This window comes from Lobosporangium transversale (assembly GCF_002105155.1).
Source record: "Lobosporangium transversale strain NRRL 3116 chromosome Unknown BCR41scaffold_10, whole genome shotgun sequence".
NCBI lineage: Eukaryota > Fungi > Mortierellomycota > Mortierellomycetes > Mortierellales > Mortierellaceae > Lobosporangium > Lobosporangium transversale.
The window spans coordinates 381,180-398,642 of NW_019028988.1; the positions used below are offsets into that span (position 1 = coordinate 381,180).

Here is a 17,463-nt window from a genome sequence, read left to right on the forward strand (position 1 = left end):
AGCAAGCGTTATTGAATCAGGCTCGCTATCATGACGCTATCTCATCGCAACATACATCTACAAGGGTTCTCCCAGCGGCTTCACCGAGGGTTGCAACGATTCCAACGCATCAAAGTCCCACCGTACGTTCACCCCAAGATGATAGCCAAGCTGATGTGGTTGGCTCAATCGTAACAACAGGAAACGTGTCGAGTTTGAATACATTTGATCGCAGACACCCTCAGGTGCATAATGGATCTGAGGGTAGCGACAGCTTGTTTACTGCAATCCCAGCGCCAATGAGTCGCAACCCACAGGATCGACATTAAAGCCTCCATTTTTCCTTTAGTTCATTTTATTATCCATACACATCATACACATGTAATAGAAAAAAAAAAGAAAAAAAAGCTATTTGTAGAGGAATGAAGTATTGAAAGTGGTTTGGCGTAAACTATTCTGAGGATGTTAAGCCCCATGTCGAATAGACAAAGATTAGACGGGCCATCGATTCGGTTTGAGTTTAAGGGAAAAGGGATATTGAAAAGCAAATATTAAGTATAGACAGAAAAAAGAAAATGGGGCTAGAGTCCTATTACACCTTCATTATTAGCTTACTGCAAAACTTCATACATGAGTAAAATACTCGACCCAGTGCTGTTACCCTTTGATGTCTTTGCATGCGATGTGTGTAGATGATGTGCAAAGGTGCAATGTGACGTGATATGTCTGTGACACAAACATGGTGCAAATATCGGAAATGGAATAGAAACTCAATATGCTCTCGCCTTCTCACATCATTGCTGGTTCTCATCCTGAATATTCCATTCACATCATGTCCAACCCAACTCTCATTGTCACTGGCGCTTCTCGTGGCATTGGCCGTAGTATTGTATTAGCTGCCCTTCAAAACTTCAATGCCAATGTTATTGGCGTTGCCCGTTCGAAGGATGCGCTCCAAACCCTATCGCAACACATTGAGAATGATCTTCAGCTCCACAATCGTTTCAAGTTTGTCGTTGGAGATGTCACTGCAGAGTCTACATCTAAAGAAGCCGTTGAGCTTGCTAAAAATTCATGGAGTGGTCGTCTTGATGGTGTCGCTCTCAACGCAGGGTAAGAACCGTATAAAACATCAAGGCTCTAACTAACTGTGATCTTAACCAATTAATAACTTTTTTTTTTACCCTTCCTAACTATAGTGTTATTGATCCTCTGGGATCAATTGCCACTACGACTTTGCAAGAATGGAAACAGTATGTGAAATGGATCTCCTTTTATTTTTTTTAGGAATTAGTAGATGACGCCCTACTGAGTTAATCCAACATTTATGTATACCCCTTGTTAGATGCTTTGATATTAACTTTTTCTCGATCATGACTTTTGTCCAGCATGCTGCCCCTGCCCTTCGCGAGTCTAAGGGCCGTGTCATCTTCGTGAGCTCTGGCGCTGCAGCTAGCCCATACTATGGATGGGGAGCATATTGCACGTACGTATTTGTGCTTTCTCACGCATGTATTCGCGCTTTCACCGTTTCAAGAATAGAACTGATAAATCGTTTCTTTTTGAATTTGAACTTGTATTTGCACTTGCCAGATCTAAGGCTGCTCTCAAGATGTTTGGTGAAGTACTTGCTAAGGAGGAGCCGGAGCTTACTTCCATCTCGATTCGTCCAGGAGTCGTTGACACTGAGATGCAGTCATCCATTCGTACTAAAGGTATTGCCCCCCTCTTTTTTTTTATTTTTTATTTTTTATTTTTTTTCATAAAATCTAAGTTCTTCCTCATATCTACTATTATTAGGTGCTGATACTATGGTTCCTGAGCAGCATGCGCGGTTCGTTGAACTGCATACTTCCAAGACCTTACTCCATCCTGATGAACCTGGTCATGTTATTGCTAGCTTGGCTGTCAAGGCTCCTCATTCACTCAGTGGTCAATTCTATTCTTGGGATGATGAGGAGTTGAAGGCTTACCGCAAATAAAAAGAAAAAAATGCTATACGCTGACTGACTCGTATCAATAGAAAAAAAAAAAAAGATTTCGCGTAGAATTTTATGAAATAAACTAACAAAAAGACGCAACCTTAGCATCTGATTAGCAATTGAATCAAAAGAGCTTCGGTCATCGACGCATTAGCTTTTAAACAATCGACTTCGTGCCTTTCATATGAGCCACTATTACCTCTTGATTGCGCGATCGACATGAAATGAGGCATAGAAGATGCATACAGAGTTCCTGAGAAGAACTAATTGGACACAATTTGACAATTTAGGATTATCACAAATGGTACAAAGGAGAAAGGGTGTAACAAAATAATGGCGCAATTGTCCTGCCTACTATATTTCAAAAAAAAAAAAAAAAAAAAAAAAAAAAAGGAAAGAAAGTAAGGTGAACAGCTTTTCAATATTTCTGAACCATATTCTTACATTTAAGAAGCACTCATAGGGGAATTCTACTTTGTAATCACGATAGTAATCAGCAGCTGAACCAAGGCAGGCAAATCAGGCACTGTCTGTCCATGTGTGAACTTTATGCTCGAAGATGGAGATGCGCAGACTTGTAAATGCGAGCAAATGAGCAGTTGTATTATTCAGCAAGGCGCATTTGTTTTTAACTTGGAATTGATTGTACGCTCCTACACGCATGCAGATACCTTCTCTGCAAGCGTATGAGTTCATCGCGCCAACTGACGACGCCAGACTATGAAAAAAAAAAAAGTATAAAAGGAGACTCTTCCCTCTGTCTATAATATCTTCATTCTCATCATCGCTAGTTCAATCCCACAAGCCCATAATAAAAAAGAACTTAATCTCATTAAAACACGCACAATGACAGCTTCTACCACCATCGCTTCTCTTCCTACTCCAACCCAGGCAGACAGCGAGACTCTCAGCCGTGCTGCCCAGTCTGGAGACTCGACCTTCAAGTATCTCTATTTCGGCCTCCATGGTCGAGGCGAATTGACTCGCCGCATCCTTGCCTTCGCCGGTGCCAAATGGGAAGAACTCCCAGTGGTATGTCTCGTAAAAGAGTAATGCTTCCTTATCTCGTTTCTAAATAGGTCTTGATTTTAACCATATTTACATCAATTATGATTAGGATTGGCCTAGCCAAAAGGAGAGCGTGCCATTCAAGGTCCTGCCCGTTGTCTACGAAGTTACGTCCGATGGCACAGTTATCGAACTTGCAGAATCTCAAGCCATTGAGCGCTATCTTGCCCAAAAATTCAACCTTTATGGCAAGAACGTATATGAACACCATAAGGTGGAGCAGTACCTGAGCTCAATCGATGGTGTCTTGATCCCCTTTGGCACCAAGGTCCTCAACTCTGCTGAGAACCGTGTTGAGGAAGCTAACAAGATCTATAGCAACATCTTGGACAAGTTCATTGCCATTCATGAAGAACATCTTAAAAAGAATGGATCGAACGGACACTATGTTGGCAACACCACTACTCTTGCAGATCTCAAGTTAGCATTATTGGTCGATCGTTTGTTCTTGTTAAAGCCAAAGGGCGCAAATGAGGTCCCTCTTTCGGCTGAAAAGAGCCCCAACATCTGGAAGGTTTATGAGACTGTAAACAGCGCTCCTCATTTTGCTGCTTGGAGAAACTCGGATAAGTACCGCGAACTCGACGATGGCACTAAGAAGCTCTTCAAGTTCGACTAAGCGTTGTGCCTGTACACATTATATCATTTAGCCAATTCATTAGCTTTTATATCTGAATAAAATCGATCAATATAACAAACTTGTTCTACTAGGAATGCTGGCATCAGCTCAGTTATCAAACCTGTTTATCAGCCGATCAGTGATTAATATCGTCACTCAAAACAAAATTAAGTAGACCCCCTGGCATAGCATAACCAACAGTGACAAGAATATGAGCCAAATTGGTAAATGGATGTGGATCACAACAGCAAATTGGTATCAATCATTTCACGAGTCATGCTCACTTTATTTCATATTGAGGATTCATTCATAAAAGTGATGAGCTTCGAAGAAAAAAAAAAAGAAAAAATGGTTGCAAATAACGGAAATAAGAGTAAAAGTACACAGGTCCCAGCGGGTGTTCTGTACATGTAGTAAAAAAAATAAACTAATGTACATCTTCGTGAATGCTTGGTCCCAGGCCGCAACCCGGAAATCCTCCTCGGAGCTAAGATAAATGGAAGCTACCTTGCCCTTCTTCATAAGCCATCTTGAACTTGGCTAGTGTTACCTCTTTGCATGAGTAATCCGGCATCTTGAGATAGTTCGCACACGTCATCACTGATGGTAAATAGTCATCTGCTTTCAGAGGCGCTTCGAACGGCTTGCAAACAACTGTGAAAGGTGGATGGAGATTCTTGAAACCTGTGAAGCAAATGGAGTGAGTTTTTTTTTTTTTTTTTTTTTTTTTTTTTTTTTTTAAAAAAAAAAAAAAAAAAAAAAACATATAAATGTTGAAATTGAAATACAGTCAGCCATACCTCCAATAGGCAGTTTGGGACTACCGGTAATAAATTGCAGGAACTGCCTTCTCTCTTGATTATTGAACTCGCTCATGATTGTAAGCAGATTCTTGAAAGCACGGCTTTCGCTTCGGAAGCCATGATCAGCCTTTACTGTATCCACGAGCGCTAGATACCATAATTTTAACAACAAATTCATCAACCACACTACAATAACATCACTTTACAACCTTAGGCCACTTGAACGAAAGCTATTTCTTCTGCATTTTCGAATAAAGTACTTACTCTCGTACGACCAGTCTTCTTCACCCAAGCCAAACAAATTGACCAACTCTTCTGATGTAAACCCTGCCAAATCTTGAATGGAAAAGACGCTGTTGAATCCTGCACGAAATGCGGATAATTGAGCCTCGACACCACGACCTACAGTCATATCTACGGTCAACCTGATATATTCCTCGACATTGTAAATAGTTACTGGAACGCTAGCTCCACCAGTCTAAACAGCATCGACGCATAAAAAAAAAAAAAGAATGGTTCAATTACGATGTTCATGCGAGCATAGTGCCTTTCATAGAATGAATTGCCAAGCCTTTGATCGAACCTTGAGTTCAATATGAGGATAACCTGCAAGTGTAAAGTCAAGACTCATATCCTCCAATTTCGTTCCATGCAGCTTGATATTTTTTAGGGCAACTTCACGTTCTTTACTAGGAAGCTTCATCCCGTATATACGCTTCTTTTCGGTCACAAAGGCATGAAGACTCTCTAGCGATCGTGCAAGGACAGGGTCAATGAGAGAAACTAGCTGAAGGTGTGTCTTTAGATTATGACCAAGTAGCTGGTTGACAAACAATGGTGAGAGCGGCACGTCGATAATTCGAGAATCCAGCATAGCCTTGGCAATGAACTGGCCAAGAGATCTAAATAACTTCAGAATTTTTCTACAAATAAAAAAAAAAGAAAAAAGATTTAGGTGTCTGTCTACTTCTACAAGGTCATGATACATCGTACTGCTTACATACTTTTCATCGTCAGAATCGGTCCTATGATACGCCATCGGTCTGGGGAACAATCCTTGTGGAGCCGAGACATACTCAGTCAGAGATTCAGAATCCGCATCGCGCCAGAGTTTCAGTGACTTTTTACAGAACTCCTTAGAAACTAACGAATAAAACTCGAGCGTAGGACCTAATCCTGTTCCAACTTCATCAAAGAACTCAACTTCTAGCATGGCCTGACTCGCTCCATAGAGATCCATGACGCGAACTGCTGATTCGAGTGCCTTTTGTCTGGAAATACGGACTTTTTGTCGTTGAATTCTACCTAAGAACGTCTGAGAATCATCACGATGATCTGTATGCCCATTGCGCTGCTGTTGCGTCTGCCAACGCATGATTGATCGTGAGAAACCAAATGCAGTTGACTGAAGATATGTGTATCGGGTCTCAAAAGGGAACAAGAACGGGAAACCTTTTACGAGCCCAACAGTCCAATCAGGCAAACATGAACTAGCAACAATCAATGGCTCTTCTAGCTGACGATTCACTTTGGCAGTGATTTTGCTGTTAACGAATTCACGGTTTGGTAGCCTTTGAACAGGAGTAATGGGTAACTGATCATCAGATCCAAAGAACCGCCTCCAATCATTGTTGAGCCCATGAAGAATGCGCAAGAGTCCAAGGATAGGACCATATTCTGCTTGCTGTGGCAATTCTTTGGGCATCTGCGCAGTAAAAGTCAAATCGGTGTCTTCCGGACTTTGAGTGTTTGCAGCCAAGGCGAGCTGCTCTGGAGGGGAAGAATCGACGCGCCTGTATTTGATAGGGTACATCGAGGACCACATGCTACGCTGCGATGCATTCCGGCCATTCTTGCGCTCGTATTCGTGGATGGCTCCATAAACTGTCATATCTGTGTTAATTGGATTTCCGTAAAGAGAAAATTGGATATACCATGGCGAAGACGATTCTTGGGATGAGTTGTGGGAGCTCTTTTCCTTTTTCGGCAAATTTGCATTCTCTGTTTTTTGCAGACAGTTGTCAGTTTCGCTTGCTCCGCTGGATATGTTAGTTTTGGACATGTCTGCCATCTTGACATCCGACTCAAAGTCGATGGTGGAGGATTCAACACCTTTACTGCTCTGAACACTGCCTCTGCGCTCAAGATCATATTCCATCTCTTCGACATCGCCCTCGCTGTCCTCATAAGAGTCATCTGGACTACTTCCACCAGCATCCACCGGCCTCTTGACAGGTGACGGTTGAGCATCGGTATTATCAGTAACTTTCTCCTCTGAGCCTTTGCTAGCAAGCTTTTGCAGCCGGCTGCTCCTCCTCGGTGTAGACTCTTTTGGGTTAATGCCCGTAACACGACTCTGTGATGATCCATTTTTGCTACCGTCATTATATTTAGTATCTGTTGAAGAAAGTCTTGGTTTCAAGCGAGGTCGAAGATATTCATCTAGTGTTCTGAATGTAGCAATGGCGTGGATCGATACAACCAAATTTTGATAACCAGACGGCACCTCAGTGCCCTCATCAGGAGATAGTTTGAGTCGAACCTGTGTAGCAAGGCTGGACGATGAATTATTTCTCACCTCGCCTAATGACGATTGCGCCACCTCAACCTCAAACGTCTCCATGCGAGTCAATGCCTCCTGCATCTTTTTCACAAGTAGGATGAAGGGTGAAGTTGCAGCTGATGTACCTGTTTCCTTGCAAGGAGTATTCATGAAATGTTCAACAAAGTTGCGCATCTTTTCATCCTGACTAGAGAATCCTGCCCTCTTGGGGTTAGCAAGGTAGCTTAAAAGAGCCTGGGGCAACCCACTGTTCAAAAACTCAAATGATGATATGCCTGTTGAGCCTAATCTAACAAAGTACTTCGAAAGCTCCTTGATTGTATTTGAAGCTAGACCGCGCGATTCTCGAAGTTCAGTTGCCATCCGCTTGAGATCGCTTAAAACAGACGTTCCCTTATAAATCCCATCATCTGGTAAGGAGCCGGTTCTTTGGAACAATTCAATGAAAATTCTAGCCCGTTCAAAGATCCATTCCTTCGCTTTGCCTGACCCTAATCCCTTTTCCTCCTTCTGAGCTGTTATCACAGAGCGAGATCCACCTGTAATCAAGCGTTGAAGAGTACGAACATGCTCAAGAGCAGACAATCGAGAATCAGGTCCTTGCGCTCCATTTTCACCATCACTTGGTCTCGAGAGCATATATTGGCCCCATGCTGCTTCAAGTTCTCTTCCAATAGCATCTAACTGCTCGTCTATTGTCCCCTTCTGATCCTGTTGAGTACGCATGCCACGCAGTTCGGTAATTAGATCTATCAATCGCTGATTATTGGTCGAGGCTATCGTGTGTGATTCATGCGAATTTGCATCCGATCTCTCGTCTATTCCTGAATTCGAAGCACCGTTGAATATATTATCTTTGGCTAGTATATTCTGGTCTGTCTCCGTAGTAGTTGCCTTAACTATTTCTTGATTATCGCTGTTGGTAATCTTTGTACTATCTTCTACCATCGTATTGGTGCATTTAGCTTCCTTAGCTAGGCTTAACTCTGCTCCTAGATATGCCAACTTCGAAATCTCGAATGTCACGCCCTCCCGCTCAAAGAAAAATCGGTAGACCGATGGAAGCTTCATCATAAGGAGAGTAGATATTTGGAGCGTTGCAGCTACCAAAGACTGATGCTCTTGTTGAGAAAGTACAATTGCTAAAAAGCTGGCAAGTTCCACATTCTAATACAGGGACGGCAATATAATTGAGTTTCCTTCTTTTTCATCCAAACTGAAGAATATAAGGCTTATGGTCAAATAAATGTGATGGCGACAAGAGTAACTTTTTTCCTACCTTAAGAACTCCTTTCAGAACATCATCGGGTGTATAGTATATCAACTTCACAAGCGCATGAATGGCTCTCTGTCGGACTCTCAGGTGAACTGTGGACGAATAAACCTCGATTAAAGTTGGGATCATGACCTTGCCCATCCTTCGTATACGCTCAGGATGTGATTTTAAGAGCTCTTCCCTTTTATCGATCTCAATACTGGCTGAAGTATTTGCCATATCGACGTCATCCTCTTGCACATCTTGATTCTCTTTGTTTTTTTCATCTTTTTTCAGCGCAAGATATCGGTACTCTGTATCAAAAAGTGCATCGTCTATAGATATTTGTGACCAAGCAGTAAGTGTGCTTAGTGATATGCTCAAATATTACTTTTTTTTTTTTTTTTATCATTGGTCGAACTTTACCTTTCGGTAGAGAAGGAAGTAGCTCTGTAATAATACCAATGACCTCGGAGACTTGCTCCTTAGATCGGGATCCGATGTCCGGTACCAACAGTGGGTCCTCGTTCTCTGAATCAGTATTCGGAGCATGAGTTCCTGTGAGTACAAGATATAATGTGTCGATGATATCCATTTCAAGCAATGCGAAACCGAGCGTTGGGGAGTGTTCGGCTACGGTGCTCAAAAAATGCAAGAGTAGGGTATAAACGTGAGGTCTGAAGAAAGTCATTAATACCTGTTACTTGTTTAATTTCGAATAACTTTGTAAGGCTCAGATATTGCCATTCTAAGTGGTCATTCATATCATCTACAATCTTACCCTACAACAACATTTGCATTGGGCGATAAAAGGGATAATACCGCTCTCAAGATACTCTCAGTGATGATAGTCTAAAATAAACAAGGAACAATGTCAGATACATTAATTCTTCAGATAGTAGTTGAACAATGGTCATTGACTAGAAGCAGGCTCATGGATTTATAGCCTTAAATGGAAAATGAGCATTATAGATATTACCTGTAGATGTACAGCACTTGATTTGTAGCTGTCGGCAAGTCGAACAAAGCAAAGACACGCCTGTTCAACAATTTTTTGGTCCGAGTATTGCAGGATGCTCTCAAGGTTCGGCAATATGTCTTGTACCATGGAAACGCTGTCATGCTGGATTCCTCGGCAACAATTGGCAGCTGTTTTAACTGCAGTTCGTTGCACATTAGTCGAAAAAAAGTCAAGAAACATTAAAACAGCCGCTAGCCCCCCTTCTTTGACGACAGTGTGAGGGTATTCTGAAGAAATCTTTTCAAGGGTCTATAAAAGTTATCGACGTTGGCCTGGATTTAGCAAGCGTATTAACCATCACACAGTGATTGTTGATGCATATAACTATTACTACTTACTGTCAAAGACTGCTCTGCGACATCAATGTATTGAATCTCAATGAGTTTTGCACAGAGAACAGGCACAGCTCCTCCATGAACGACGTTTCCAAGAGAGCCTGGCATTGCTTCCATCAGGTTTGACAAACAGCGGCATGCAAGGAGCATAATTTCAGGGTTATCGTCACCATCGCCATTTCCCCGCATCAACAGGACCAGTTCTTTGACGAACGAATCGGTGCTGAAGTAGCCTTGTAGTGTCTCTTCTGTGGAAACAGAGAGAAGGACAGCCAAATCTTGGAGGGCGATTAGTTGAAGCGAAGGATCTTGATAAGCCCGAAGATTGCTCAATATGCCTTTCAGTCGTGATGATATTCCAGAGACCATGCCGCTCATGTTACCGCCCGAAGAAAAGAGCCCTTCCTCGTCGTCCTCATCCTCCTCATCTTCATCTTCATCCTCGTCTTCATCTTCTTCTCCATCATTTTCTTCTTGCTCCGCCATATCCTCATTTGTCTGCCGATCGGCCTGTGGTGGCACAACACTACTTGCACTATTTGCTTGCCTTTCAGCTGCGACGACTTCATTGTCCATGTGGCAATTTAGTGCATCTGGCTCAGCTACATCCTGATCATTCGTATTTGCGGGTTGACTACCGCCAGTGCACAAGTCCTGAGTGCTGGAGGAGCTCATGTCTTGAGCGGACTTTAAAGAAAGTTTTCTATTGTTTGAATAGGATCTCTTTTGGGAAGTGCTGTTTTTGGACTGTCGCATAAAGGACGGGATGCCCTGGATTTGCTTTTGATGCGGTCCAGACGCTTTAGTTTGAAATCGACTAGCTGCAGATGATGAAGATATCGTGGAGGATGACGAAGACTTCTTTACTACGGTTATCCGAGGCTGCTTAGATCGAGTGCGACTACTAGGGCTTTGAGCTTCGTCGTCGTTTAATCTCTGATTGTTACTGTTACCCTGGTATTCAGACGCAGTATCCTCACTAGCGCGTTTTTGGGACGATGAAGTAATAGTAGTGGGGTTTGAAGCAGGAAGCGAGGAGGAAGAAGAAGTACTAACAGAAGAAATGGGAAGTGTTCCGTCGATGCCAGACGAGAATGTAATAAAGTCAAGTCGTGCTTTCTTTGAGACTCTAGCTTGATGTCGAGTGATGGCGTGCGAAGTCAAAACTGTTGCCTTTGTGGGCAGGGAAGAAGATGCCGACGATAAAGATAACGACGGTGAAGACGTTGAGAATGTCGGTGATGCTGGGATCTGACTTGTCCTAGTGTTATGAGTACGAGGCGAATTCAATCGAGGAGGCATGAAGAATGGTGGGCCCAGCAATTGAATGGCACAATATTAGGCCGAAATGCCGTAATAATGAAGCGACGAGCAGTTGTAATGCACAAGTTGCGGCGCGAGCGTAATGTTAATGTTGGAAAGAGTAACAATAAAGAAACAGAGAGAGGGTTAGCCAGTAAAAGACAAGAAAAGAAAAAAAAGGGAAGAATAGCTGCGGTACAGCTCAATGTAAAGAATGATATGACTTTGAAGTGGATAGACTTTTATACGAAGTAACGATGTGGGACAGGTAACATGAACTGAAAAACCAAGGAAAATAGATTAGAAAAGGAGCAGTAATCAGACGGACACAGGCAAGAAAATAAACTCAATGCTTTCGCAAGGAAAAAAGAATCGTCAAAAAAAAAAAAAAAAAAAAAAAGTGAGAGAGAGGGAGATAGAGAAAGCGTTTCTTGGAATGAATGGAGAATTACCAGTTGGTGGCGTGAATGTACGATTTCAATTTGCAATGACGAAGAAAAAAGTTGGGATAGGATGGAAGACAAAGTGAAGGAAGGAATATTGACGGAGACAACAATCAAATCTCATATCACCACAACCGCCATCACCAGCACTATCAGGCGAGATAAACTTGATTTGTCCTTGTGCTCCCTCTTGTCACGCTTCTACAAGTAAAGACCCAAAGAAAGGGGAACAGAATACACACAAAACGCAGTCCCTTGGATCCTTCCCACACGGTTTCCCCACCTTGCACCTTCTCCAAACATGCCAGATTGGCGCCATTGCGGAGGGAAACGTTACCTTTTATGGTGTAACAAGTTTCCATTGTCGTTACTGCCAATCGACACTGTCGATTTTATTCCATCTGGAAGAGTAAGAGATTCTGAGTCTGTTGGGCCTGTGTCTATACTTATATCTGCATTTTGTCTTATGCAAGCTGTGCTACGATGCGATACGGTGCTGCTCTGGCTGGAACTAAAGCTTTCGTCCTGAACAGTGTGTGGGACCTGAACAGGTTGTGATGCAGTGAAGATTGTTTGGCCAAGATGGCACGGGAGAGATGCTTCATGATTATTGTGATGAGACATTGTTGTTGAATTTTTACACCTCGGGGACAGTTTGGCTAGTGGCAAAGAAGACGATGTGATGACAGGTGATTTTATATCATGCACCATCATTCCATACTGATGTAAATGATGCTGCGAGATATTTCGATCTGTTGACAGCTTTGAAGCCTTTGTTTGCTTCATGGGATTGCTCGAACGCAAAGGAGAAAGCCTTTGGGGAACTGATTGAACATGGATGTCTTTTGACGAGGTATCATGGCTTTCGTGGCCTCTTTTACGTAATTCGCTAGGAGGTGGTGACTCCAGTCGATTCCTTTGGCTCACATGCTTCTTATTTCCGGAAGTTGGTCTGCTTGACGACTGTGAAGTGGATCTGGTCGAAGGCAGACTCGTCATGGCATCGGTCAAAATATATATCCTATAGCCGCAATAATTACCACCGTTTTTCAAAAGTGGAAGAATATCTTTGAATCCAATACCTGCTCTTGTCTCTCTTATGCTATAAGCTGATGTGATCCTTTCGTCTTCAGGTCGTCCCTTAACAATGAATGCGAAAAGCAATGAGAGAGATGGAGTTTATATAAGTCGGCTGTGGGACAATGAACTAAAAAAAAAAAAAAAAAAAGCAGTCTCCAGGAAGAACTTGCTCACTCGACAATCATGAACATCTTTATTATCAAATTAATTGCGCCAAATATGTACCTGAGTACTACAAGTATGGGTTAACGGTATTCTTTTACGCTCGTGAAGCGCAATGGATTGTCTCAATCTTGTCAGTAAAGCCAAGATTTAATTCCTCTTCCCCCGTCAACAAGAATAGAAAACATAAAGCTTTTTCGTTGTTAAACGTTGGTCAAAGAGCGCAGTATACAGTGCAAATCAACACAGCCTGTATTTAGCTTTGGCGACTCGCCTCCAGATAGACACAACTCCCGGTCGGCTTTATAAGTCTTATGTCGTTACGCAAGGAGTATTTATACTCGTTGGCATGAACGGCGACATGCCTTGCAACAGTAAGATGTAGTAAGTATCAATAAAATTCTTTTGGGACAAGTCTGACCACAATTACTCATTCGACCTGGACGGCACGGTATATTATCTTTATGGTGTCAGTGGCATATCCTAGACTGTCATCAGAGCTTCGCCAACAAAAACCTTTTACTGAAGGACGAAATCGCAGAGCTGGTATCTTATGCTATTGACCTGAGTCAGCTATTGCGCTGATAGAAAGCAGCTCCTCGTGAAAGAGCTAGAGCCAAGCTGAAGCTCCTATCGTTCGCATAAAATGCTACCCTTGTAATGCTTCGGCCAAAATCATCGCAAGTTGTTATCAAGATTGGATCTACAAGCATGTAGTCGCGGAGAAAGCTCGCCCAAAATTGGCTAAAATGTATTATTTCCTGAGGAATTTTCTTCCAATGAAGGGTTGGATCGTTATTTCCATAAACATACTACTAAAACGGTATCAGTTTATCTTTACAGAGGGTAAAAATAAAATATCTTGACGCCAGGAAATCCATTAGCTCACTGGTTCCTGTTCCTGAACCATTGCGCCATTTTTATGGGCATAGTTATTACTTCATTCCTCACTCATTAACCAATTTTTAATATTTTTTCGAGTTACAACACTATGTCCAGCCCTTCCGCTACAGCTTTCACCATGCGGCTTCCCAGAGTAGTTGTTACTCCTTCAACTCCTCCCTGTTTAATTAACAACACATCGAAGGGTGGGTCGCGTGCTACTATTGGGGTACCTCAAAGGAACAAACTCAGCAACCGCCCTCTGCCGGCGAGGGGAAGGAGGAGGGCAGGCAGGAGTTCGGGGAGTAGACCTCAACGAAGAGGATTTTGTCGAAGATGATCTGGTGGATAAAGAGAATGTGCCCCCTGTCGTCCCCTTGGTGAGGAAAAGGAGGTCGAGACGGCCTCACAAAGAACGATCCCAGAAGGGGCGTTTCAATAGTCTTTTTGCTCAAGAAATGAGGCTGATGAGTCAAGAGCTACGTGAGCAGCAGCCACGTCGGGCCAATATGATGGGGTCAAACCAGGAATATGACAAGCTGGTACATAACGACCTGGCTTCCATGACGCTGCTAGAACAGGGCCCTGCTGTGACGCAAAAAATATTAGAACTCTAGGCCACTCAAGAGAACAATAAAACTCATGGTTTTGTACAAAAGTTCGAAAATAGTTACTTTACAAATATTAGAAGCGTCATTGCTTGAACTAATATGATTTTTGACTTAACGATTGATATCGTGCGCTTTAACTATAAAACCCTAACCGAAGATCACTCTATAATTCTAACTGTGAAGATTGTCATAATACTTATTCAAGGACGAAGATACCAAGAGCTACTCAACTTCATTTAAAGCAGCTCTCTCTCGCTCACGCAAGTCACCTTCCATGGCGAGCATTCTATCGAGAATTGAATATATCACGTCTTTCTTAAACTTGTATCATCTAGCCGCCTGGTGATAAAAATGGACCTACGCAGTACTTACTATCAATCATTTTGCCGACCACACTGTCGCTATTCCGAGCACTCGAATTATTTTCATTATCTGTGTTCATGCAACTAAGGCAGCCTTCTTCTACTTCTTCATCCACTTACTTTTTGATACAAGAGCAGTTCCCTACACCATGACAATAATTAGTGTTTAGCAGAACTGTTAGATTACAATAGCGACACTGATTAGCAATTTTTTAGTAGACCATAGGCCAACCTGTCCCTAGGAGCAAAGTCATTAGGTCAAGAGTTGCAGCGCCTGAAAAAGTGTAGGCTCCATTACGGGTGCTTATTGCCGACCTGACCATCATACATGCTTAATGATAGCCGATACTACGTTCCATAATGCGCCTCTATCAATTCCATAAATATGTGGCGTCAAATTCGTGAGTTTTTTATTTGTTGAGATGCTCAGGTGTAGAAGCGACCCAAGAGTTCGCTTCTGTACTCCAGGGAAAAATCCCGGTTGGCCTGGCGGATCTACCCACAACAAATTTCGGATGCAGTGCTTAGAATGCTGTCATTGATGTGGCCTGTTAATGTTTCCCGGCCATGAAGATCTTAGCGTCGTACATGCATCTTGATCTTTCCAAAGACCCACTCGGCTGCATTTAGCTGAGGGGTATAGGAAGGCAGCCGCAGGTAAATGTGTTTACCACTGGTGACATTTTGTACATCGCCAACCTGTGAAAAGACGCGCTATCCATCATGATGACTCTTGGGATTGGGAGAGCGGGGATGAGCTTGTCGACCAGGAAGACTTGGAAAGTCTGAGTGTTGAAGGTTCCCAAGCGTACTTACCAATAGCGACTACGACAGAAATGTTTTGTCCCTACTGAGTAGGACGAATTCTTAAAACCTTTTTTTCCTCGTGGTGCCCGACCAATCTACGCGTAAGATACAGGTTAAACCCGGCTTCGTCAACAAACACTGCGTCTGTCAGGTTTGTGCCATTTATGATCAGGTCCTGTCTTCATCGAACACGACCAGCAATCCTCTCTGGGCCATTGTGGTCCTCAGGTCCACAGCGCATTAGCTTGAACATGTAGCCTACTTGTTTACTAACCGCTCTGTTGACGGCAGATAAGAACACAGGCGAATCGAAGCGAAAAGTCTCATTGAGGGACTGTGTAGACTGGCAACAGTCAGGCCAGGGTTTTCATCAAGCTGACCTTTTAACCATGCAATATGCTTGTCCTGAAGTGCTGAACGGTGATTACCACGCCCCTCCTTTTCAAACGTCTCAGTGATACTTTTTACTGTTGTGTACGAGAAGCTAAATCGACGGGCAGTCTCTGCGTATGTCATCCCTTCATCAAAAATGAATGCAATTATTTTTAGGCGAGCGAAAGTGAGGGTCAATACGTTTGAACGTGGACAAATGGTGTTGTATTATAAAAAAAAGAGAATGTTTAGCGTACCACAAGGTCCTACTTGTTCTTTTATCTAGCTCTATCATTATATTTTACTATTTTTGCGAAATTGACACACATATTTATGATATTCCAGTTGTTGGGATGCGTTTCAGATCCATGTTTTATTAATATATATTTAATATTCTCTCATGAACGTTTCATGAAATGGATACCTCGAGCGGAGTTTTATACCATGTGAATGCTATTTTTACATCGTGGTTTTTTTTTCTTCCTTCTTTCCAACATGCCATTGCTCTGCATTAGATTTTGTTATGTTGCTGCATGATGACACTTGCCAGCATATTCCCATGTTAACAGATGTATCAATATGCTTGTATATTGTCTATATTGTCTATACATGCATCGAACATTTATACTTAAATAATCATAGTATTGCCTTTTGTGAAAAGCAATTCACCTTAACGCACTGAAATGTATATGTGATAAATAGTATATATATGCTCGTAGGCAAGCATTATGCCACAATATATTACTGGTTTCATCTCTAAAGTGTAATATAGACGCCAGATGATCTTCATATGTCATCCTAAAGCAGTCAATGCTTACATCTTTTTTCTTTCGTTGTACTCACCTATAAGTTTAGTAGTTCACAGCGTAGTAATTCACAATCCCATTTTGGTCGAGCTGTAGGTTCTTTGCAGATTCGTGTATAATGTGAACAGATGACATGTCTGCAATCATGATAAAAAAAGCTGGTTTTCCCTCAGCTTGGACTGTACCTTTTGATTCCCCACGCTCGTTCATCTTGTATTATCGAATGACTGAGCTTCCTCGTTAGAGACTGCAGGCACATTGGCGGCCTCGTTGGAATTTCTGTAAACAATATCCATTGCCCTTTCGCTGCCACGTTTTTTGAAAAGTTCAAACTCATCTTTTTAACCGATTATAACAGGCTAATTATGTTTTTTAGTGTTTAGTGGAAATGCTATACAAATGTAACACAGCTGGCGGAGGAAAAAAAGTTGCGCCAAAGCAAACAAACGGAGTCCCAACAAAAGGTTAAAGGCAATATGGCCGCATTGCTCTCATGACCACTAAGACATGAAGTAGACCTCAGCCCAGACTCAGAACCTTTTTACTCGGCTCCACTCCAAACTCTATGCATACAAAACAAAGTGGTTAGCAAAGCAACTTTTGAGTAGGCAGTATATTTATTGAAAAATATTATTATATATATATTTATATATTATATATATATCTATATGTATTTATACTTACATGCCTCAAGTGTATCGGCAAGTTCATCGCAGTGGAATGTAAAAATTAGCCACCATTACAATTCAATCATCGTCTTTTGGTATGAATCACACCAAGGAATGGGTATATGTATACATGTGGCGGGACATGCCTGTTCCAAGCAAAGTTCATCCTTTTTTTTTCTTCGGCGGTTTTAATCCCAATGTCATTTCATGTCTAGCCTGCATGTGCACGACCACATCTGAGCATGGTGATGCTTTTATTCAATGATGAGCCATATTTTTCCATCTCCTTCTCCGCGGAAAGGACAAAAACGATCAAACAAGCTGAGCAACAGGGTCAAAATGT

General features: G+C 42.2%; 3 protein-coding genes across 3 annotated transcripts; 2 read left to right on the plus strand and 1 right to left on the minus strand.

The window, feature by feature from the left end:
* Positions 1-756: 756 nt before the first annotated feature.
* Positions 757-2,044, plus strand: BCR41DRAFT_420544 (hypothetical protein). Its single transcript, XM_022029913.1, has 5 exons — positions 757-1,092; positions 1,179-1,232; positions 1,325-1,465; positions 1,573-1,694; positions 1,780-2,044. Exons 1-5 carry the CDS (start codon positions 812-814, stop codon positions 1,959-1,961), a joined length of 780 nt encoding a protein of 259 aa, XP_021883330.1. The 5' UTR covers positions 757-811; the 3' UTR covers positions 1,962-2,044.
* A 641-nt stretch (positions 2,045-2,685) lies between these two features.
* BCR41DRAFT_385070 (glutathione S-transferase) lies at positions 2,686-3,719 on the plus strand. The gene is made up of 2 exons (XM_022027633.1): positions 2,686-2,993; positions 3,079-3,719. Exons 1-2 carry the CDS (start codon positions 2,808-2,810, stop codon positions 3,646-3,648), a joined length of 756 nt encoding a protein of 251 aa, XP_021883331.1. The 5' UTR covers positions 2,686-2,807; the 3' UTR covers positions 3,649-3,719.
* Positions 3,720-3,944: 225 nt separating this feature from the next.
* On the minus strand, positions 3,945-12,548 carry BCR41DRAFT_349662 (hypothetical protein). The gene is made up of 11 exons (XM_022023508.1): positions 11,708-12,548; positions 9,629-10,886; positions 9,249-9,539; positions 9,051-9,121; positions 8,696-8,946; positions 8,294-8,604; positions 5,456-8,181; positions 5,035-5,374; positions 4,716-4,929; positions 4,449-4,598; positions 3,945-4,332 (listed from the first exon to the last, which is right to left on the minus strand). Exons 1-11 carry the CDS (start codon positions 12,367-12,369, stop codon positions 4,136-4,138), a joined length of 6,471 nt encoding a protein of 2,156 aa, XP_021883332.1. The 5' UTR covers positions 12,370-12,548; the 3' UTR covers positions 3,945-4,135.
* Positions 12,549-17,463: the final 4,915 nt, after the last annotated feature.